The 21907-nt window shown below is 43.4% G+C and overlaps 3 protein-coding genes across 17 annotated transcripts in view; 1 reads left to right on the top strand and 2 right to left on the bottom strand.

The window, feature by feature from the left end:
* The first annotated feature begins 574 nt into the window (after positions 1 to 574).
* Positions 575 to 7061, top strand: LOC106603389 (zinc finger protein 711). 12 transcript variants are annotated; one of them, XM_045717073.1, is made up of 10 exons: positions 575 to 787; positions 2556 to 2634; positions 2878 to 2943; positions 3033 to 3127; positions 3241 to 3672; positions 3785 to 3937; positions 4035 to 4172; positions 4316 to 4450; positions 4598 to 4741; positions 4868 to 7061. In XM_045717073.1, exons 4-10 carry the CDS (start codon positions 3049 to 3051, stop codon positions 6043 to 6045), a joined length of 2259 nt encoding a protein of 752 aa, XP_045573029.1. In that variant the 5' UTR covers positions 575 to 787; positions 2556 to 2634; positions 2878 to 2943; positions 3033 to 3048; the 3' UTR covers positions 6046 to 7061. The 12 variants fall into 12 exon arrangements, with proteins under 12 accessions (XP_045573029.1, XP_045573026.1, XP_045573028.1 ...); XM_045717070.1 differs by having other exon boundaries at positions 3238 to 3672; XM_045717072.1 differs by having other exon boundaries at positions 2875 to 2943.
* Positions 6985 to 20843, bottom strand: zgc:158432 (DNA-directed RNA polymerase II subunit rpb1). Its single transcript, XM_014197017.2, has 8 exons — positions 20473 to 20843; positions 20087 to 20192; positions 19777 to 19959; positions 19471 to 19558; positions 17578 to 17654; positions 17382 to 17453; positions 9402 to 9555; positions 6985 to 9193 (listed from the first exon to the last, which is right to left on the bottom strand). The coding sequence occupies exons 1-8, from the start codon at positions 20555 to 20557 to the stop codon at positions 9080 to 9082; spliced, it is 879 nt and encodes a 292-aa protein (XP_014052492.1). The 5' UTR covers positions 20558 to 20843; the 3' UTR covers positions 6985 to 9079.
* The window catches only part of LOC106603388 (transcription initiation factor TFIID subunit 1), a 55333-nt gene continuing 54157 nt past the window's right edge, over positions 20732 to 21907 (bottom strand). For all 4 annotated transcript variants that reach the window (XM_014197006.2, XM_014197007.2, XM_045717069.1 and 1 more), the window contains exon 39: positions 20732 to 21834. In XM_014197006.2, the coding sequence (XP_014052481.2) occupies positions 21618 to 21834 (217 nt within the window). In that variant the 3' untranslated portion in view covers positions 20732 to 21617. The remainder of the gene's footprint in view (positions 21835 to 21907) is intronic.

The following is a 21907-nucleotide window of genomic DNA, read 5'->3' as shown; positions in this document are numbered from 1 at the left end:
GGTTTGGTTTCTGTGAATTTTAATTTAGTCATCGTTTTCTTCTGCCAATCATGCAGTGCTGGTTTATTTTGTGTGGCTTCACAATCTTTCCACTGGATTTGGACACCTTATCCATCCTTTCTCAGCTGTAAATGCAAGGTGCTGCTCAATGCTAAAAATCCAAATGATCGCCAATGAAATTAATCTTAATTTGATTCAAATTTGGGAATTGACACACAAATTCACATACTTAGAACTGATACAGTATATCATTATTACATTAATTGTTACTGTAGAGTATCTCACAGGGCTTGGTTGTAAACACCATCTAATTCTGCATACTAAAAGTTATACCACAATATGTTTCAGTTGAAACTATCATAACACTTTGAGGACAGTTACAGTATTGAGCCCTATTTAGTTTTTGTTGCAAATTGATCAGTTGTGGTATACACTACTGCTCCACCTTTTAGTTAGTGCATCCAGACACCTTCATTTAATGTTTCTATTCCTTACAATTATATTATTACGTATGTGAAGTTGTAAGAAACGGGCCAGCAGTTTTAGAATAAACTGTTGAAGACCGAGTGCAGTTTGTCACCGACTTCCCCACCGCCCCCACCCTTCCGAGCTAACAGCGAGCTACGTGATTGGTCCAGGCCTGAAAAACAGCCTTCAGGATCTAGAATGTTGTACAGGCCTTGCATTCGCACCATGAGAAATATAAACTAATTTAATAATACGACTACGGAAATACTGTTCAAACCGGAAAAGTGGAATTTAAAAAAGACAGTAGTGACTTGATTTGGTAAGTATATATTACATTTAATGCGATATGATGATGGGGCCTTGTCACGAAGGCCTATGGGCCTCCACCCAAGTCGAAAAAACAACAACAATGACGGCTAGCTAGCCGTCGATAGCTATGCTAACTAACGACATAGCTAACTCGCTCGGAAATATATTGTGACTTTTGTAAGACGATAGTCATTTATGCCATCTTCCAGTGCACACTTTCGAAAGTATGGTAGGTTTACTGCGTTTATTTTACTAATGATATCGCTTGCAATTGCTGGGAATGCTATTGCTAGCTAGTTAGCTCGCTAATTTAGCCCAACAATGGCCCAGACTGGGCAGAAAATATGCATTGCGGTCAGGATGTCGCATAGCGTCAGTCTTGCACGCTTGTTGTTGGAATCTTGAAACAAGCGCATAACTTGGATTTCATTAAATATTTAGCATAGATTTTATTTATGCTTATCATTCATGCAAAGCCATTAATTTTGCTAAATTCACCGTGCGCACTCAAGCGCCTTTGTTGTCGGGGTTATGTGTCCACAATGTAAACAGAAGCCGCCATATTTAATGCGTCTGCGCGCGCTCTCTACGGTCAGTCAACTACTGCATTGGGCGAAAGCAGTGCGTGTGAATCACTTGCCAGCTACTTTCCCGTGTCTGTCACTGTAACCACAGACACAGAACAAGGAGCAATATCTATACTAGCGTGACTCGGGGATTCTAACCAGCGACCTTTCGGTTACTGGCCTAAACGCTAGGTTACCTTCCGCCTCCAAACTATAATGTCTCCTGATACTAGCACATTATAACGGCACATTCTTATAAGTAATACAGTGGTATTGATTCATTACGGAATCTGAATCAGAGGTGCGGGGGACTGCCTTAATCGAAATCCACGTCTTCGGCGCCCGGGGAACTCGGGTAGAACGACCGATTTTTACCTTGTCAGCTCGGAGATTCGATCTAGCAACCTTTCGGTTACTGGCCCAACGCCCCAACCACTAGGCAACCTGCCGCCCCATTACTGTCAGCCCCAGTGCAAATTATGTTACATTTACAAATTAGTCCTGGAGGCATGTATTTGTTGGTGCCAGAAGTGTCCCTTTACTTGTAACACCAGTCTACTCAATTTATCCAAACCAAGGAGTATCACCTGTGAGTGTGTGAATATAAACACATTGTAGCTTTTTGCTTCCCATTAGATGTCCACGTTACTTGTTTTTTTATTTAACCTTTATTTAACTAGGCAAGTCAGTTAAGAACAAATTCTTATTTACAATGATGGCCTACCAAAAGGCCTCCTGCGGGGACAGGGGCTGGGATAAAAAAATTAAAAATGACAAAACACACATGACAAGAGAGAGAACACTGCATAAAGAGAGACCTAAGACAACAATGTAATAACATAATATACTTCTGCATTTATCCAATAGTTTACCCTCTAATTTTTACATTTTAGTAATTTAGCACACTCTTATCCAGAGCGACTTACAGAAGCAATTAGGCTAAGGTGCCTTGCTCATATTGACAGGTTTTTCACCTAGTTGGCTCAGGGATTCTAACCAGCGACCTTTGGGTTACTGGCCTAATCTCTAGGTTACCTTCCGCACCCAAACCATAATGTCTCCTGATACTAAGACATTATAAAGGCACATTCTTATAAGTAATAAAGGATTATAGCAGTCTGCTTTATTTCCATTACCACAATTATATTTCAGGATAGATAAAATCATTGAAGCTGATGTATCTTTTATGTGTTTTTCTTTTCTCTATTTCAGGTGTTTCTCCTCCCCGGCTGATTTAAAAAAAAAAAAAAACATAACACTTCCCTGATGGTTTGAGAGCTCAGAATCAAATGTGAGTGGTGAAATACTGTCATTAGCAATGTGTTTTTAATCTTTCAGTGTTAACGTCACATGAACGAGTACAGTGAAATGTCTTTTTTGCAAGCTCCAAACCCAACAATGCATTATTCAATGTTAATGTTTATTCAGCATTGAATCAGTGTGTTGAGACATTTGTAATGAGTTATGCATTGACAGAGGTCCTAATTGATCTGATAAACTTAATCATTTACATTACATTTACGTCATTTAGCAGATGCTGTTATCCAGAGCGACTTACAGTTAGTGCATTCATAGCTAGGTTGGACAACCACATATCACAGTAAGTACATTTTTCCTCAATAAAGTTGCAACCAGCAAAGTCAGAGCTAGGAAGAAAAATAAAAGAATCCTCATTTGTGTTTGTAGCAGACAGGATAAAAAGAGAATGGACCACGGTGGAGGGGTCTTGAACTTTCAGATGCAAGACTCAAAGATGCCACACACAATGATAATGCAGGATTTTGGTAAGTCCACTCCATCAATGCAGAGAACTAATAGTCCATGGCCTTTTGTTTATTTGATTGTCTGTGCTCGAATTGATAAGAGTAACAGTTCCTCCTGACTTCCCCGGTAGCAGGTATGGCCCACATTGACGGTGATCACATTGTGGTTTCTGTGCCAGAGGCGGTGCTGGTGTCAGACGTGGTGACTGACGAGGGAATCATGTTTGAGCATGACCTGGGGTCAGAGGTTGTAGAGGGGCCAGACATCTGCTGCAGCGACGAGCCTGACGGCATAATCATGACTGAGTCGGTCCTGGGGGCCGAGGTGGCCATTGAGGACGTGCTGGATTCTGACCACCATCACCATGTGCTGACAGCAGATCTCATAGAGGAATCTGATAGGGTTCCTGACCAGGTGTTTGAAATTGTCACTGAGGAGGTCATGGTCTCCAACTGCAACTCAGAGACGTATGTGGAGGAGCAGGAGGAAGACTCTGCAGTCACCATCCAGGAGCCGGACGACGAGGCTGGACAGAGCGTCTCCGAGGACTACCTGATGATCTCCTGTAAGACACGTCTTATTTTCTTGGTACTACTAGACTGCTCCAACACAAATGTTGACTCTAATAATAGGATGAATCTGATAGTGTATAATGATGTGTGCTATTGTTTGTGCAGTGGACGATGTTGGGGAGAAGTTGGACATGGAGGACACGCCCCTGAAGATGGGTTCTGAGGTGATGGAGGATGGCTCCAAAGAGGGTGACTATGACTCTGAGTGCATCAAAGTCTACATCTTCAAGGCAGAGGCTGATGATGATGTTGACATAGGTAAGGACTCTTGCATGGCTTTCTGAAAGTTACGATCAATTTGAAAGATACACCTCTGTTCAGTTTCCCTGAATTCAGACATTTACTGTGAGTGCAGGTGGCACAGAGATTGTAGCTGAGAGCGACTTCCACAACGGTCATGCAGTGCTGGAGACTGGGGGCATTGGCAAGCTGTCTCGAGAGAAGATGGTCTACATGGCAGTGAAAGACCCGTCCCAGGAGGATTCAGAGATTAGTGAGTCCCCTGAATTAGCAGCCTTTCCTCCAATCTCTTATACAGCACAGCATATTAAACGATATGGCTGCCTTATTATTGTTCTCCCAATAGATGGTTGTAGTGTTAAATGAAGTGACTGAGTTTTCCTTGTCTGGGAGCAGACTGCACTGAGATGGCAGATGAGGTGTACATGGAGGTGATAGTGGGAGAGGAGGATGCCCCTGCCATCCAGGACTCACTGGATGACTCCAGCCACAATAAGAACTTCGGCACCGTAGCCTGGGCTTCAGCTTATGGTAAAGCCTACTCCTTTTCTCCATAGACACAAGTTCTTCAGAGACATACATTCAGTATGGCGTAAGAGAATTCTACATTCAGCCTAACATTTAGATTTGTTCATGTCACAATTTTTAAGTGTTGAATTGGTGGATAATTTTCCTTAGGTAACAGTCTGGACTCCAGGCTGGAGAACAAGAACAACACAGGGACACATTACCTGAAGATCAGCGACAGCCTGAGTACAAGTAGAGCTCTCAAACAGAAGATCAAGAAAAAGAAGAAGGGAGAGACACGTCAGTGTCAGACAGGTATGGGGTTCTATGTTCATTAAAACATTTTCTAAAAGCTTGCATCATTTTGTAAGATTATACTTTTCTTTTTTAGATGTAGGCCTAACAATTCCTGTTCTTTTTTGCCTCCACACTTTTCCTCAGCTGTGATCATTGGTCCAGATGGCCAGCCTCTGACTGTGTACCCCTGCCACATCTGCGGGAAGAAGTTCAGATCGCGAGGCTTCTTGAAGATCCACATGAAGAACCACCCCGACCACATCTTCAAGAAGAAGTACCAGTGCACAGACTGCGATTTCACCACCAACAAGAAGGTCAACTTCCACAACCACCTGGAGGGCCACAAGCTCATAGTGAAGAGTGACCGGGTCCCAGAGTTCACGGAGGTCACGAGGCGTTACTGTGTGGAGAGCCCACTCAGCTCCAATAAGCTCATTCTACGTGACCAGGAGCCCAAGCTGCACCACTGTAAGTACTGTGACTATGAGACAGCCGAGCAGGGCCTTCTCAACCGCCACTTGCTAGCTGTCCACAGCAAGAGCTTTGCCCATGTGTGTGTGGAGTGTGCTAAAGGTTTCCGCCACCCCTCTGAGCTCAAAAAGCACATGAGGACCCACACGGGTGAGAAGCCCTACCACTGCCAGCACTGTGAGTTCTGCTGTGCCGACCAGTCTAACCTGAAGACCCACATAAAAAGCAAGCATGGAGCGGAGCTGCCCTTCAAGTGTGGCCACTGTCCCCAGGCCTTCTCTGACGAGCGGGAGCTGCAGAAGCACATGGAGATATTCCAGGGCCACAAGACGCACCAGTGTCCGCACTGCGAGCACAAGAGCACCAACTCCAGCGACCTGAAGCGCCACATCATCTCCGTGCACACCAAGGACTTCCCTCACAAGTGTGACGTGTGTGAGAAGGGCTTCCACCGGCCCTCGGAGCTGAAAAAACACACAGAGACTCACAAAGGTGCCAGGCTGCACCAATGCCGCCACTGTGACTTTAAGACCCCAGACCCCTTCATACTCAGTCGCCACATCCTGTCCGTCCACACCAAAGACTTGCCCTTCAAGTGCAAGCGCTGCCGACGGGGCTTCAGGCATCAGCTGGAACTGAAGAAGCACATGAAGACCCACAGTGGGCGGAAAGTGTACCAGTGCCAGTACTGTGAGTACAGCTCCTCGGACGCTTCAGGTTTCAAACGGCACGTCATATCCATCCACACCAAGGACTATCCCCACCGCTGTGACTACTGCACTAAAGGCTTCCGTAGACCCTCTGAAAAGAGCCAGCACATTGCGCGGCATCACAAGGATGTTTTAATGTAAAGTGCTTCTTCACACACCCTTTCCCATATTCAGAACAATGCGATTCTCACTCACTATAGAGCAGGGAAATACAATTATTTCAATGTGATAAATAAAGGATGACAATTGTCACATTTTCTTCGAACTGCATTAGTAATTTATTAACTTGTCCTCACATCACCATTAGTACTCAAACCTGGGGTGCTATTCAAATAAACCTCAAGTCAGGTAAATCCTGAATCAGAACACTGCTTGAAAGCACACATTTTCTCAGTAGTATGCTTGTCTGGGTTGTTTGAATAGCACACCACTTGTCATATGCAGTATCAGTGGTAAGATAATGCTGTAATTTGATTTTAACTAATGGCGTGTTTATCTGTTGACTGTATTCTCACTGTTGACCTGGGGGTAACCATTATCTGACAAGTCATTGTATGATTTTTAGTAATGCTACTGCTAGCAAATTGTGAAAAACATGCATTTAAAGACCCAGTTCTAATTTCAAACGTAAACAGTCATCTGTATCAGTTTTCTCTGTATTCAAAAGCATGAAAAGGGGATGTGGACAACCCAGCTTTTTACTTGTATTTGTCCTTTATGCTTTGAAATAATCGCTTGTCAAACAATCAGGGGTTTTAATTTTTCCCATGTGTGCACTGGTAAAATCATGTTGCTCAAAGCCAATAACATGTTTACTATCAGGAATGTCTCATGTATCAGATCCAAATCAGTGTTATCTATGTCTGTCAACTGAAATATTAGGAGCTTCTTTAGTAAATAAAGACATCTCCTGATGAATTGTTCACCTCAACCCATTACTTTCATTCACTCTTTTTGCCATCATTCAGTAACAAAGAATGTACCAACAAGTGGATTTGTGTTAAGATGACAGTGTTTTGCATCTTACAATAAGGGCGCCTACTGACACCAAGTTATCCCATGATTGACCTAGAGGTGAAATTAAGATTGTATTTTGTTTATTGATTTAAAATGATTAACATCTGATTTGTAGAAAATAAATGTTCTTTTTGAAAGTATCTTTAATTGATGTTGCTTGACTTACCATTGTATACAACTTTTTTGCTTCATGACCAACCAATTGAGGTGTCTTGAGTCGCGACCCACCATAAGGGTCGAGCGGAGAAAAAAAACATACATAGAACAAAGAATATCATCTTGGCAGCAGAGAGAAGATTGTGCCGTTTTGAAGCTAATTTCCAGCAATTCTACACATTTTGCCATGGAGCTGAAATAAAAGGTTGCAATTCTATAAATTTTTTCAAGGAGCTGAGAATTTTCACTTAAGCTAAGTTCTGTCAATTCTACACATTTTGATGTGTTCTTATCCTCAAACATAAAATCAATGTGTGCCTGATTATCTAGCTTTTATTTTGCTGATTGTAAATTCTCTGATTATAGGGTATTATATGTCCATTATCTTTTCTACATACTTTCGATTGGTTTTAGTCGTTTAAGTTTACACAAACTTAAACAACATATATATATATTTTTTTGCAATGCACAAAAAACGTCACACCTGGACCCCTGCGACCGTCAAACCCTAGATCACGTGACACCATTCATTCCTTTGTAAGACAAATAGTAATATTGTCTTCTTGTAGGCACCAACTCCACCATGGTTCGTTGGACAAAGCCTATGTGGAAATTGTGTTTTTGGATAAACAAAACGTATAAGATCTCCTAAGCTGTGTAAACCTCAGACCTTATTTTCTGTGTTTATAACAAAATCCTATTATTTCCCCATTCATTTCCCACATAGGAACGAACAAGAGGTAATTCATTTACAGGTTTTAGGTGTCTCATGGAGACCTATTATGCGCAGTGTGAGCTACACCAGGAAGTGACGTTGCATGCGAGCTCAGTGATGCACGCTCTCATTGAGTAACTCAAGTTGAAGGCCGACCGGGGTACAGCAGGCTGCCATTAGCAACTAAATTATCCTTATAACTTCTTCTGTGTGCAATTTAAAAACAATCTGTTAAAATTCACTATAATGGGGGGATCCTGTTTTCTGCTAACAATGCCTGCAGTACTGTGGTCAGCCTTGAACTTCCGTGGCTTCAATGAGAGGGGTCAGTCGTTCTCCCCTAGTACCGACCCACGGTTTGGGAACCACTGGCAGATAACCCTCATGACCAAAAAATGGTAACAAATCAGACTAGCCTATTACGTAGCAGGGTTGGGGTCAATTCTACAAATGAAATTCGAATAAAATTCCCTCTCCCTGAAAATTCCATTCAATTCAAATTCCAGGCCAGTCTTTGAATTTAGAGATAATTCAATTCCAATGTTCGATACTGTATATTCCAATTCGAATTTAATTCCTTCAGGCTGATTATGTCACTATTCATACAGTGTAGCTATACTGTAAATATAGAAATATAAGTTGAAATGATTTAAAACAAATCCTGCAGTCCAATTTTGATACTAACTCTGAAATTTACAAATATTGAATTGAATTAAATGAAATTCCAAAGACTACATTTTTTTTTACAATTCAAACAGTCTAATTCCAATTCCAAAACTTGAAGATTGTTGAAATTTTAATTCAACTTAAATTCTCCACTTCATGAGTGAATTCAAGAATTGAATTTGAATTTCAAATGAAATTGGAATTGACCCCAACCCTGTTACTTAGGCCTAGATTCAATCTGTAGTGTGGAGATCAGGGTTAAAGCGATCGGAAATTGAAACATGGGAACATTGCCTTTACATTTCAATCGCGCTTTAGTGTGGATCCACGCTACGGATTGAATCTAGGAATAATAGCCTTTATTAGTAACAAAATTGTCAAACAATAAACCTTAAAACAGCAAAAATATGAGCAAATTTCATAATCAGTCAATGGGGATTACTCATAAAATTTAGCAGCCAGCCACAATACATTTTTTAGTACGTTAAATTAAAGTTTACAAAGTCCTTGAATGTTTACATTTTCCACTCACTTTAAATTATATACGAGTTGAACTTTTTTGAATTGTGATAGTGAAATTGGTGGCATTTTAATTCAGGCCATGGTCACCCCTGTTTGTCCTCAGTAGTGTCTCCCTATCTGGGCTCTGGGAAACTGGGAACTGGGGTTGTACTCCGGTGCTGAATAGAGGGGAGCAGGTGAACTGGGCGCAGGATACCCAGACATGCCTTCTCTCTGGAAGATAGAAACAGATCTCATGTCAAAACACAGTGCAAAATTCTGCTTTTCTATATCAGCCTGGTCACCTAGGGTCTAACTAATATGGACCTTTAGGCTAAGATCAAAACCAAATGTTTTAGCCACAGTTTCACCCTGCAGTTTACTTGTCCAGTTGATCAGTTGAATTCATCCTACTGTTCAGTAGGGGGAATCAATCACTCACCATCATGCCATTGTGTCCTGGTGGGGGCTGTGTTGGTCTCATGTGCTGGTCGTCATAACGGTCTGGAGGTGGCGCTCTGTCGTCATATGGGTTCCTTGGCGATGGAGACTTGGGATAGGGGTTACCCAGGGGCTGCGTCATACCTGTAGCATAGCTGAATCCAGAAAACTAGTCAACTTTCCGAAGCAGACAAACCATATAAAAACAATCATAATAATGTAGTTCAAAGGGCACCCAATCATAACTTGTCATGGAACAAAGAACTATATCAGATTGAAAACACACAAATCAAAAAACAGAGGCTTCCTTGTATAGCTGGCTTTCAGGGTTGGATAAAGATGATCTATCTAAATTGGGTCACATACTCGTGGACTTTTCCCTTTCTTCAATGACAAAAGAGAAATTACCATGATGGATATACGCTGTATCGGCAGGATAGAACAGCGGCGTCAGGTAAGACAAGGGGCGGTGGACTATGTATTTTTGTAAATAACAGCTGGTGCACGATATCTAAGGAAGTCTCGAGGTTTTGCTCGCCTGTGGTAGAGTATCTCATGATAAGCTGTGGACCACACTATCTACCTAGAGAGTTTACATCTGTATTTTTTGTAGCTGTCTACATACCACCACAGACTGATGCTGGCACTAAGACCGCACTGAATGAGCTGTATTCCGCCATAAGCAAACAGGAAAATGTTCACCCAGAGGCGGCACTCCTTAATGCAGGGAAACTCAAATCAGTCTAACCAAATTTCTATCAGCATGTTAAATGTGCAACCAGAGGGAAAAAAAACTCTGGAGCACCATTACTCCACACACAGAGATGCATACAACGCTCTCCCTCGCCCTCCATTTGGCAAATCTGACCATAATTCTATCCTCCTGATTCCTGCTTACAAGCACAAATGAAAGCAGGAAGCACCAGTGACTCGATAAATAAAAAAATGGTCAGATGAAGCAGATGCTACGCTACATGCCGGTTTTGCTAGCACAGACTGGAATATGTTCCGGAATTCCTCCGATGGCATTGAGGAGTACACCACATCAGTCACTGGCTTCATCAATAAGTGCATCGATGACGTCATCCCCACAGTGACCGTACGTACATACCCCAACCAGAAGCCATGAATTACAGGCAACATCCACACTGCACAAAAGGCTAGAGCTGCCCCTTTCAAGGAACGGGACTCTAACCCGGGAAGCTTCTAAGAAATCCTGCTATGCCCTGTGATGAACCATCAATCAGGCAAAGCTTCAATACAAGACTAAGATCGAATCGTACTACACCGGCTCTGACGCTTGTCGGATGTGGCAAGGCTTGCAAACCATTACAGACTACAAAGGGAAGCACAGCCGAGAGCTGCCCAGTGACACGAGCGTACCAGACGAGCTAAACTACTTCTATGCTCGCTTCGAGGCTAATAACACTAAAACATGCATGAGAGCACCAGCTGTTCCGGAAGACTGTGATCATGCTCTCCGCAGCCGATGTAAGACCTTTCAACAGGTCAACATTAACAAGGCCGCAGGGCCAGACGTATTACCAGGACGTGTACTGCGAGCATGCGCTGACCAACTGGCAAGTGTCTTCACCGACATTTTCAACCTCTCCCTGTCTGAGTTTGTAATACCAACATGTTTTAAGCAGACCACCATAGTCCCTGTGCCCAGGAACACTAAGGTAACCTGCCTAAACGACTACCGACCCGTAGCACTCACGTCTGTAGCCATGAGGTGCTTTGAAAGGCTGATCATGGCTCACAACACCATTATCTCAGAAACCCTAGACCCACTCCAATTTGCATACCACCCTAACAGATCCACAGATGACGCAATCTCTATTGCACTCCACACTGCCCTTTCCCACCTGGACAAAAAGAACACCTATGTGAGAATGCTATTCATGGACTACAGCTCAGCGTTAAACACCATAGTGGCCTCAAAAGCTCATCAATTTTTTATTTTACCTTTATTTAACCAGGTAGGCAGTTGAGAACAAGTTCTCATTTACAACTGCGACCTGGCCAAGATAAAGCAAAGCAGTGCGACAAAAACAACACAGAGTTACACATGAGATAAACAAACGTACAGTCAATAACACAATAGAAAAATCTGTGTGTGCAAATGAAGTAAGGAGGTAAGGCAATAATTAGGCCAATAGAGGCGAAGTAATTACAATTTAGCAATTTACACTGGAGTGATATATGTGCAGATGAGGATGTGCAAGTAGAAATACAGGTGTGCAAAAGAGCAGAAAAACAAAAACAAATATTGGGATGAGGTAGGTAGATGGTTGGATGGGCTATTTATAGATGGGCTGTGCACAGCTGCAGCGATCGGTAAGCTGCTCTGACAGTTGACGCTTAAAGTTAGTGAGGGAGATATAAGTCTTCAACTTTTTTGCAATTCGTTCCAGTCATTGGCAGCACAGAAATGGAAGGAAAGGCGGCCAAAAGGAGGTGTTGGCTTTGGGGATGACCAGTGAAATATTCATGCTGGAGCTCGTGCTACGGGTGGGAGTTGCTATGGTGACCAGTGAGCTGAGATAAGGCGGAGCTTTACCTAGCAAAGACTTATAGATGACCTGGAGCCAGAGGGATTGGCGACGAATACGTAGCGAGGACCAGCCAACGAGAGCATACAGGTCGCAGTGGTGGGTAGTATATGGGGCTTTGGTGACAAAACGGATGGCACTGTGATAGACTATTCAGCAAATTGGATGCAGAGTGTTGGAGGCTATTTTGTAAACGACGTCGCCGAAGTCAAGAATCGGTAGGACGGTCAGTTTTACGAGGGTATGTTTGGCAGCATGAGTGAAGGAGGCTTTGTTGCGAAATAGGAAGCCAATTCTAGATTTAACTTTGGATTGATGCTTATTAATGTGAGTCTGGAAGGAGAGTTTACAGTCTAGCCAGACACCTTGGTATTTATAGTTGTCCGCATATTCTAAGTCAGAACTGTCCAGAGTAGTGATGCTAGTCGGGCGGGCGGGTGTGGGTAGCGATCGGTTGAAAAGCATGCATTTTGTTTTACTAGCATTTAAGAGCAGTTGGAGGCCACGGAAGGAGTGTTGTATGGCGTTGAAGCTCGTTTGGAGGTATGTTAACACAGTGTCCAAAGAAGGGCCAGATGTATACAAAATGGTGTCGTCTGCGTAGAGGTGGATGAAATAATCACTCGCAGCAAGAGCGACATCATTGATATAAATAGAGAAAAGAGTCGGCCCGAGAATTGAACCTTGTGGCACCCCCATAGAGAGTGCCTGAGGTCCGGACAACAGGCCCTCCGATTTGACACACTGAACTCTATCTGAGAAGTAGTTAGTGAACCAGGCGGGACAGTCATTAGAGAAACCAAGGCTGTTGAGTCTGCCGATAAGGATACGGTGATTGACAGAGTCGAAAGCCTTGGCCAGGTCGATGAATACGACTGCACAGTACTGTCTTTTATTGATGGCGGTTATGATATCGTTTAGGACCTTGAGCGTGGCTGAGGTGCACCCGTGACCAGCTCGGAAACCAGATTGCATAGTGGAAAAGGTACGGTGGGATTCAAAATGGTCGGTGATCTATTTGTTCACTTGGCTTTCGAAGACTTTAGAAAGGCAGGGCAGGATGGATATAGGTCTGTAACAGTTTGGGTCAAGAGTGTCTCCCCCTTTGAAGAGGGGGATGACCGCGGCCGCTTTCCAATCTTTAGGAATCTCAGACAATATGAAAGAGAGGTTGGACAGACTAGTAATAGGGGTTGCAACAATGGTGGCGGATAATTTTAGGAAGAGAGGGTCCAGATTGTCTAGCCCAGCTGATTTGTAGGGATCCAGATTTTGCAGCTCTTTCAGAACATCAGCTGTCTGGATTTGGGTGAAGGAGAAGCGGGGCGAGGGGGCTTGGGCCAGTTGCTGTGGGGGGTGCAGAGCTGTTGGCTGGGGGTTGGGGTAGCCAGGTGGAAAGCATGGCCAGCCGTAGAGAAACACTTATGGATATTCTCGATTATCATGGATTAATCAGCGGTGACAGTGTTTCCTAGTCTCAATGCAGTGGGCAGCTGGAGGAGGTACTCTTATTCTCCATGGACTTTACAGTATCCCAAAACGTTTTGGAATTAGTGCTGCAGGATGCACATTTCTGTTTGAAAAAGCTAGCCTTTGCTTTCCTAACTGACTGTGTGTATTGATTCCTGACTTCACTGAAAAGTTGCATATCGCAGGGACTATTCGAAGCTAATGCGGTACGCCACAGGGTGTTTTTGTGCTGGTCAAGGGCAGTCAAGTCTGGAGTGAACCAAGGGCTATATCTGTTCTTAGTTCTACATTTTTTGAAAGGGGCATGCTTATTTAAGATGGTGAGGAAAGCACTTTTAAAGAACAACCAGGCATCCTCTACGGACGGGATGAGGTCAATATCCTTCCAGGATACCCGGGCCAGGTCGATTAGAAAGTGCTGCTCGCAGAAGTGTTTTAGGGAGCGCTTGACAGTGATGAGGGGTGGTCGTTTGACCGCGGACCCATAACAGACGCAGGCAATGAGGCAGTGATCGCTGAGATCCTGGTTGAAAACAACAGAGGTGTATTTAGAGGGCAGGTTGGTCAGGATGATATCTATGAGGGTGCCCATGTTTACAGATTTGGGGTTGTACCTGGTAGGTTACTTGATAATTTGTGTGAGATTAAGGGCATCTAGCTTCGATTGTAGGACGGCCGGAGTGTTAAGCATATCCCAATTTAGGTCACCTAGCAGTACGAACTCTGACGATAGATGGGGGGCAATCAATTTGCATATGGTGTCCAGGGCACAGCTGGGAGCTGAGGGGGGTCTATAACAAGCGGCAACAGTGAGGGACTTATTTCTGGAGAGATGGATCTTTAAAAGTAGAAGCTCGAACTGTTTGGGCATAGACCTGGATAGTATGACAGAACTCTGCAGGCTACCGCTACAGTAGATTGCAATTTCGCCCCCTTTAGCAGTTCTGTCTTGACGGAAATTGTTGTAATTGGGGATGGAAATGTCAGAATTTTTGGTGGCCTTCCTAAGCCAAGATTCAGACACGGCTAGGACATTAGGGTTGGTTAAAGTGTGCTAAAGCAGTGAATAAAGCAAACTTAGGAAGGAGGCTTCTGATGAACATGCATGAACCTAAGGCTTTTACGGTTGCAGAAATCAACAAATGAGAGCGCCTGTGGACACACAGGGCCTGGGTTAACCTCTACATCACCAGAGGAACAGAGGAGGAGTAGGATGAGGGTACGGCTAAAGGATATAAGTACTGGCCTTCTAGTGCTTTGGGAACAGAGAATAAAAGGAGCAGATTTCTGGGCGTGGTAGAATAGATTCAGGGCATAGTGTACAGACAAGGGTGTGGTAGGGTGCGAGTACAGTGGGGGTAAACCTAGGCATTGAGTGACGATGAGAGAGGTTTCATCTCTGGAGGCGCCAGTTAAGCTAGGTGCGGTCTCCGCATGTGTGGGGGTTCGGACAAGGGGGCTATCTGAGGCATGTTGAGCAGGACTAGGGGCTCCGCTGTAAAATAAAACAATGAGAGCTGCCCTAAACAACAGTATACAAGGCATATTGACATTAGAGAAAGGCATAAAGCAATCACAGGTGTTGATTGGGAGAGCTAAGACAACAACAGGTAAACAGCTAGGACAACAACAATGGGTAAATGGCGATGAATGGGCAGAGAGGGTCAGTTAGCTACACACAGGCCCTGAGTTCAAGGCTGGGTCCGACAGATAAACAAAATGAAGTACCGTGTTAATGAACAGTCCAGCAGGCATCAGCTGTGTAGCCGAGTGATCATAGGGTCCAATGAGCAGCAAAGATGAAACAGGGAGCAGTTCAGGTAGTCGATTACTATGTAAGGCGAGCGGGAGACACGGCGTTCAGGAAGCTAGCAGGCTGGGGCTAGCAGATGGATCAACACCAACATCCACGACGCAGAGGCCGGTTGAGCGCACATCGGCCAAATTACGTCAGCAGACCAGTCGTGATGGATCGGCGGGGCTCTGTGTCGACAAAGGGTCCAGGCCAATTGGCAAGAGAGGTATTGTAGTTGGTGTACTTCGTTTGCTAGCTGGGAAATGGGCCTAGCTCGAGGCTAGCTGGTGCATGCTTCTGGACAAGGGCGTTAGCCACAGTCGCCACTCGGTAGTATCTAGCTAGCAGTGAAGATCCAGTGTGATGGTCCAGAGCTTGCGGCAGGAATCTTGTGATGTTGGAGGGGAAAAAATCAGTCTGATATGCTCAGGGCTGATATCGTGCTGTGCAGACTGGCAGGTATTATCCGGGCTATCCGGGCTAAAGCGGCTGGAGTCCGAGCAAAAGGTAAAGACCGCTAGCAGTGGCTAACAATTACTAAAAAGCTAGTAGCTAATTAGCTGGCTAGCTGCTGATGGAGGTTCCAGTTATAAGGTCTTAAAAATAAAAAATAATAGCAGATCCGTACCACATTGGGTGAGGCGGGTTGCAGGAAGGTATATTTAATTCGAAAATGGAAAAAAGAGATTGAGATATAATGAAATGTATACAAACCCCCCCGAAAAAGACAATATTTACATGGGACGAAAACAAGCACGTCTTACTGCTCCACCATCAATAAGCTAAGGACTCTGGGACTAAACATCTCCCTATGCAACAGGATCCTGGACTTCCTGACGGGCCACCCCAGGTGGTAAGGGTAGGTAACAACACATCCGCCATGCTGATCCTCCACACGGGGGCCCCTCAGGGGTAAGTGCTCAGTCCCCTCCTGTACTCCCTGTTCACTCATGACTGCACAGCCAGGCACGACTCCAACACCATCATTAAGTTTGACTACCGACAACGACGAGACAGCGTATAGGGAGGAGGTCAGCGACCTGGTCGTGTTGTGTCAGGACAACAACCTCTCCTTCAACATGATCAAGACATAGGAGATGATTGTGGACTACAGGAAAAAGAGGACCCGAGCACGCCCCCATTCTCATCGACGGGGCTGTAGTGGAGCAGGTTGAGAGCTTCAAGTTCCTTGGTGTCCACATCACCAACAAACTAACATGGTCCAAGCACACCAAGACAGTCGTGAAGAGGGGACGACAAAACCTATTCACCTCAGGAGACTGAAAAGATTTAACATGGGTCCTCAGATCCTCAAAAGGTTCTACAGCTGCATCATCGAGAGCATCCTGACTGGTTACATCACTGCCTGGTATGGCAACTGCTCGGCCTCCGACTGCAAGGTACTACAGAGGGTAGTGCGAACGGCCCAGTACATCACTGGGGCCAAGCTTCCTGCCATCCAGGACCTCTATACCAGGCGGTGTCAGAGGAAGGCCCTAAAAATTGTCAAAGACTCCAGCCACCCTAGTCATAGACTGTTCTCTCTGCTACAGCACGGCAAGCGGTACCGGAGCACCAAGTCTAGGTCCAAGAGGCTTCTAAACAGCTTCTATCCCCAAGCCATAAGAATCCTGAACATCTAAGCAAATGGCCCCCCCCCCACTCTCTGTTGTTATCATCTATGCATAGTCACTTTAATAACTCTACCTACATGTACATATTACCTCAACTAACCGGTGCCCCCGCCCATTGACACTGTACTGGTTCCCCCTGTATATAGTCTCGCTATTGTTATTTTACTGCTGCTCTTTAATTACTTGTTACTTTCAATTCTTATTCATACTTTTTTTTTTGTTATACTGCATTGTTGGTTAGGGGCTTGTAGGTAAGCATTTCACTAAGGTCTACACCTGTTGTATTAGGCGCATGTGACTAATAAGATTTGATAAGGATAATGTCCGTGTCATCATGACTCATGCTCCTCAAATCACTGGGCGACTACTCATTCTCTGTCGAGGGGGCTTTGTCCTGTTGTGGTCTCTAATTTTGTTTCCATTTTTAGTCCACCACCCAGAACATGGTTATACGCACAGAATGGGTATGACATCACTGCCATTGAACAAAGTATCAGACTGAAAACAAACAACACCAAGGTTCTTACTTGTATGGCTGGCTTGTAGGGTTGGTCAAAGACAATCTATCTAAAGTGGGCCGCATGCCGTTTGGTTGAAGGCTAAGAGAGTAGAGAGATCAACATTTCAATGAAAGCACATTATAACATTGCATACACTATAATAAGGGCCCCTATAATGAAAGTGAAAACCAATGGCGTGTTGAATTGTGTTCAGACAGCTAACCTGTAAGGGCGGTTGGGTAAGTTGGATATGGGAAACCTCTCCTGGGTGGGCTGGACACTGGGGGGCTTTGGCCGATTCTGAAGAAATAAGAAAAATAGAGACAGTTGCTCAGGGCCATGTTTACTATGCAACATGTACCATTTTTGGTTGACAGCCATGTCTGTTACTGAATGTGTCTGCTCTGCATCTGCACTTATGGTATCTTTACACTACACTACTTGGACGACACAAACCACGTCCAGGAGAGACAGTAGATTCAAATCGCTCTTTAAGAGATGGTGTGTAAGACATCTTGAAAAATAAAGGAGAGCCAACGTTTCGCCAGACAAGCTGTCTTCATCAGGGTATAATGACAAACATTGCGGGGTGACTCATTTATATAGTGTCAAAAGACACACACAGGTGTCTGTAATCATGGCCGGTTATTGGCCTATCATTGGTTAATTCTCATATTAAAATAGCATACAAAAAACATAAATGGATAGGCTACGATCATAGATACAATTTGGCTACATAAGCCTACAAACATTTACAACAGCAAAATCACAAGAATGGCTTCAGATCAAAGTTGACGTTGAGACTGAAGGGAGCAAGAGTCTTTAAATTAAAGATCCAGGCAGCCTCTCGTTTTAACAATAAATTATTGAGGTCACCCCGTCTCCTAGGGAGGGTGACATGTTCGATGCCAATATAACATAGAGACGAAATCGAGTGGTTTGCTTCCAAAAAGTGGGCCGCAACTGGGTAAGTCGTGTTTTTGCACCTAATGGTGCTACGATGCTCTGAGATACGTACTTTTAATTCACGCTTTGTTTTACCCACATCATTTTTACCTTAAGGACAAGTTATAAGATAAATAACTGCACGTTATAACACCTTTGATTGGGATCTGTTTCCCTGTTTGGGGGTGTTTGAAGGATCTACATTTATACGTGCCATTGCATTGAGCACAGCCATTACACTTGTAGTTTCCATCCAATAGGGGCGCAAATAGACATTGTGCAGGGATATCTTGGGGTGGTAAATCAGAGTTTACCAGTTGATCTCTGAGGTTTCTGCCCCGCGAGAAGACAACCAAGGGAAGGTCCGAAAACACATTACCGATACTATCATCGGATCTTAGAATGTGCCAATGTTTGTGAACGATTCCCTTAATTTGTTCAGAGCATTTTGAATAGTGGGTAGTTAGAATGCTTCTTTTTGCGAGACTGAGCTTGAAAAAAGGTCATGTCTTGTTTTGAATTTTCTGAATGGCAGTATTAATTTGACCATTTTTGTACCCCCTCTCCTTGAATTTTCTTTGCGTCTCAGCCATATTTCTGTCGAAATCTGATTGTTTTTAGCAAATTCTTTTGATTCGACAGAATTGTCTGTAGGGCAAACTATTTTTCAAGGGAAGTGGGTGACAACTATCAGCCCTCAACAAACTGTTACGATCAGTAGGTTTACTGTAAAGATCAGTGTATAGAACATTATCTTCACACAACATCAGAAGATCAAGGAAACTGATTTGACGTGTCAGATTGCATAGTAAATCTCAAATGTTCAGAACAGGAGTTAAGAAAAGCATGGAATGCCTGAAGCTGTTTTGCATCATCCCTCCATAGAACAAAAATATGATCAATATACCGTTTCCAAATAATGATGTTAGGCAAGAAAACATTTTTGAGAGGCTTGAAAAATAAAACATTTCAATGCATCTATCTGGTATGACAAAAAAAAAGATGGTGGGTGAATGATGGTGAGGTGAATGATTTACAAACTGTATCACTACTGGGAGATAAGGAAACCCTAACTTAGCAGAATCTCTGGATGTGACATCACCATTGGAAATACCATTTGGTCTTAGGTTGATCTAATACCTTGGAGAGTAAAGGAACTCAAACTACTCACGGGCATGTCTGAGGCAAACACTGTGTTGGAGAACATGTCATCTTGGTTATTTTCATATGTTGTCGGTGACATTGCATAGTTTGTGTAACTGAAAAAAGTGAAAATTACATTATAAAGACATGAGTAGTCGTTTCAAACCTGAAACAAGACTGTGGACAAATATTAATCTATTTAGTTAATGCCCAACATCTTATTTTCTTTTTCTTATTATTTTTTAACAAGCTAACTTCCTGATACTAGGTGCCATACACATGGAAATATTGAGCCTCTGAATTCTATCTTGTCCAAACCCTCTCCCCCTCTCACCTCGTTGTCCGATCCTTTTGTTTCTTTGCTGGTTTCCTTAAGTAATGGACACACTGGACCGTCACACCAACAATAACAGCCAGGGCCAGTCCTGGTAGAGATGCTACCAGGGCAAAGTTCAATATGGTCCACTCAAAGTCACACTTCTCCCCTATGTACCACTTGTCTATGTAGTTGTTACACCTGAAAAGAACAGCATAACAGAGGTAACTGACATATTTATATAAGAATTTAAAATATCTGACTTCCAAAATGAACAAATATTGAGGATTAAGCTGTAGAGTCAAGTGTGGGAAGCGCTGAAACATACCTACAGAAAGGTTTCTTGTCCTTACAGTAGCATTTGCTTTTCTCAGCATTGCATGTATATGCAGTTCCTGTGCACACTTCAAAGTCATCTACTGTTACACAACTTGCTGGATGTAAAAAGAAAACATGTAACTGAAACGTGATAGTGATTTGGCCCAGCAACATCATGAGAAAATGAAGACACAATTTGATAAAAAGCACTATCTTCAAACAGAGGGCCTAACCTACTCCCCCCCAAAACCTCAAAAAGCAGCAGTATACAGTACAGTATATTTACATGTTCATTTTAGAGATGTCATCTGATTCAATGCTACAGTAATACATATCCTACTCATACTAAAAGACAGGCTTCTTTACAGATTTCAACAGAAAATAATTGCTACTCACGATCTGGTGTCGTTTGTCCAATAACTGTGACAGGGAGCAGAAATATTAAACACAGCAAACTATAGCCCTTCATCTTCACACACATACTGTACGTGACTCCTTACAACAATAATGAGTTTACGGTGGAGCAGAGTTCATGTTCAGCTTGTATGACCACTGTTCTGACTGAGATATGAACGAGGGCAAGCCTGTAAGGTATGGCAGGATAGGAAAAAGCAGGGAAACAGGAAGCACCGTGGTCATATAACACACAACACACTTCTGTAATAACATTTAATATTATGGTTAATGTGTTACTGCAGATTGGTATTCAACAGTGCCTCTTACTTTCGATAAGCAACACAGCATAACACGAAAGGACAACTTCAACGTGGTTACATCAGATACAGCTAACATTTATCCCCAAAAACAAACAATGAAAAGATGATGGCCTTATCTCTGGTTTTTATTTAGGATCTTCTTGGAAGTTTGAGAGTTTCCTAGTAACAGTGCTGGAAACATCTCAAATGCCTGAAAATCCAGGCTGCAATCATAATAGTTAATGGGGAATAACAGTATTGTTCGATCACTCAACCCGGTGTCTCAAGACAAAAGGTTGAGATGAGACCTGGCACTGAAAACAAACAATTGTCAAAGGTGACTATTCAAATATTTTCATTTTGGCCAAAGTTCTGCACAACCTTAAAATAAAACATTATTCAATTGTAAAAAAATATATACATGTGTCGGTACACTGAAAAGAGCATAACCAGTAGAAAACATTGACTTAAAGCATCAACTCCAATTTAATCCTGCCATTATAGATAAACAAGCTCACTTCAGTTTGATTGAACATTTTGTACAACATTGATCTCACAGGAGTTTATCATAGAGACTTCATAGGTGTGGTAATGACTGAACAGCAAACAGTCTTAACTATCATTGGGGGATTGACTGACATGAGATAAAGTTGTGATGACAATACGTGATTGGAATTCAGCCTGCAAGTTTAAGGTGTATTCATTTAGTGAGCCAGAACTCACGTGTATGGATGTGGATCTGTCTGTTATAATGATTGTAGAGCACATTTGCGTCTTTAAGTGTGTGTGTGTGTGTGTGTGTGTGTGTGTGTGTGTGTGTGTGTGTGTGTGTGGTGGAACACTTCTCTAGTTGTCTGAGTCCATGTCACTGTCACCCCCGATGGACCTGAACTCTTCACTGTCCTCCTCATCCTCACTCAGCTGCACCTGGGAAAGCACACTGGGACCTCTCCTCCGAGCTGCCTCTTCATCTTCCTCCTCTTCCTCACTCATGCCGTAGCCTTCTCCATTGCCCATGCTGGAGTTCTGGGTCTGACCCTCCGGCTCCTCATAGCTCCCATAACTATGGGGAAGGGGGAAAGAAAGAGAGGGATGGGTAAAGTATGGGTTAATAGGGCCCAAGAGCCAAACAACGT

The sequence above is a fragment of the Salmo salar genome, chromosome ssa04 (genome assembly GCF_905237065.1).
Source record: "Salmo salar chromosome ssa04, Ssal_v3.1, whole genome shotgun sequence".
NCBI lineage: Eukaryota > Metazoa > Chordata > Actinopteri > Salmoniformes > Salmonidae > Salmo > Salmo salar.
The sequence above is the reverse complement of the archived record's forward strand: the minus strand, read 5'-3'. Positions and strand labels throughout refer to the sequence as shown.

What these genes read in the sequence shown, in the direction of transcription:
- LOC106603389 (XM_045717070.1), top strand. Translation starts at nt 3,049, where the DNA reads ATGGACCACGGTGGAGGGGTCTTGAACTTTCAGATGCAAGACTCAAAG. An exon ending in AATGATAATGCAGGATTTTG is followed by an intron (nt 3,128 to 3,237) that starts GTAAGTCCACTC and finishes CTTCCCCGGTAG; the next exon opens with CAGGTATGGCCCACATTGAC. An exon ending in TGATGATGATGTTGACATAG is followed by an intron (nt 3,938 to 4,034) that starts GTAAGGACTCTT and finishes CTGTGAGTGCAG; the next exon opens with GTGGCACAGAGATTGTAGCT.
- zgc:158432 (XM_014197017.2), bottom strand. Translation starts at nt 20,557, where the DNA reads ATGTGTGTGAAGATGAAGGGCTATAGTTTGCTGTGTTTAATATTTCTG. An exon ending in TTACCCAACCGCCCTTACAG is followed by an intron (nt 17,454 to 17,577) that starts GTTAGCTGTCTG and finishes CTACTCTCTTAG; the next exon opens with CCTTCAACCAAACGGCATGC. An exon ending in CAGGACACAATGGCATGATG is followed by an intron (nt 9,194 to 9,401) that starts GTGAGTGATTGA and finishes TCTATCTTCCAG; the next exon opens with AGAGAAGGCATGTCTGGGTA.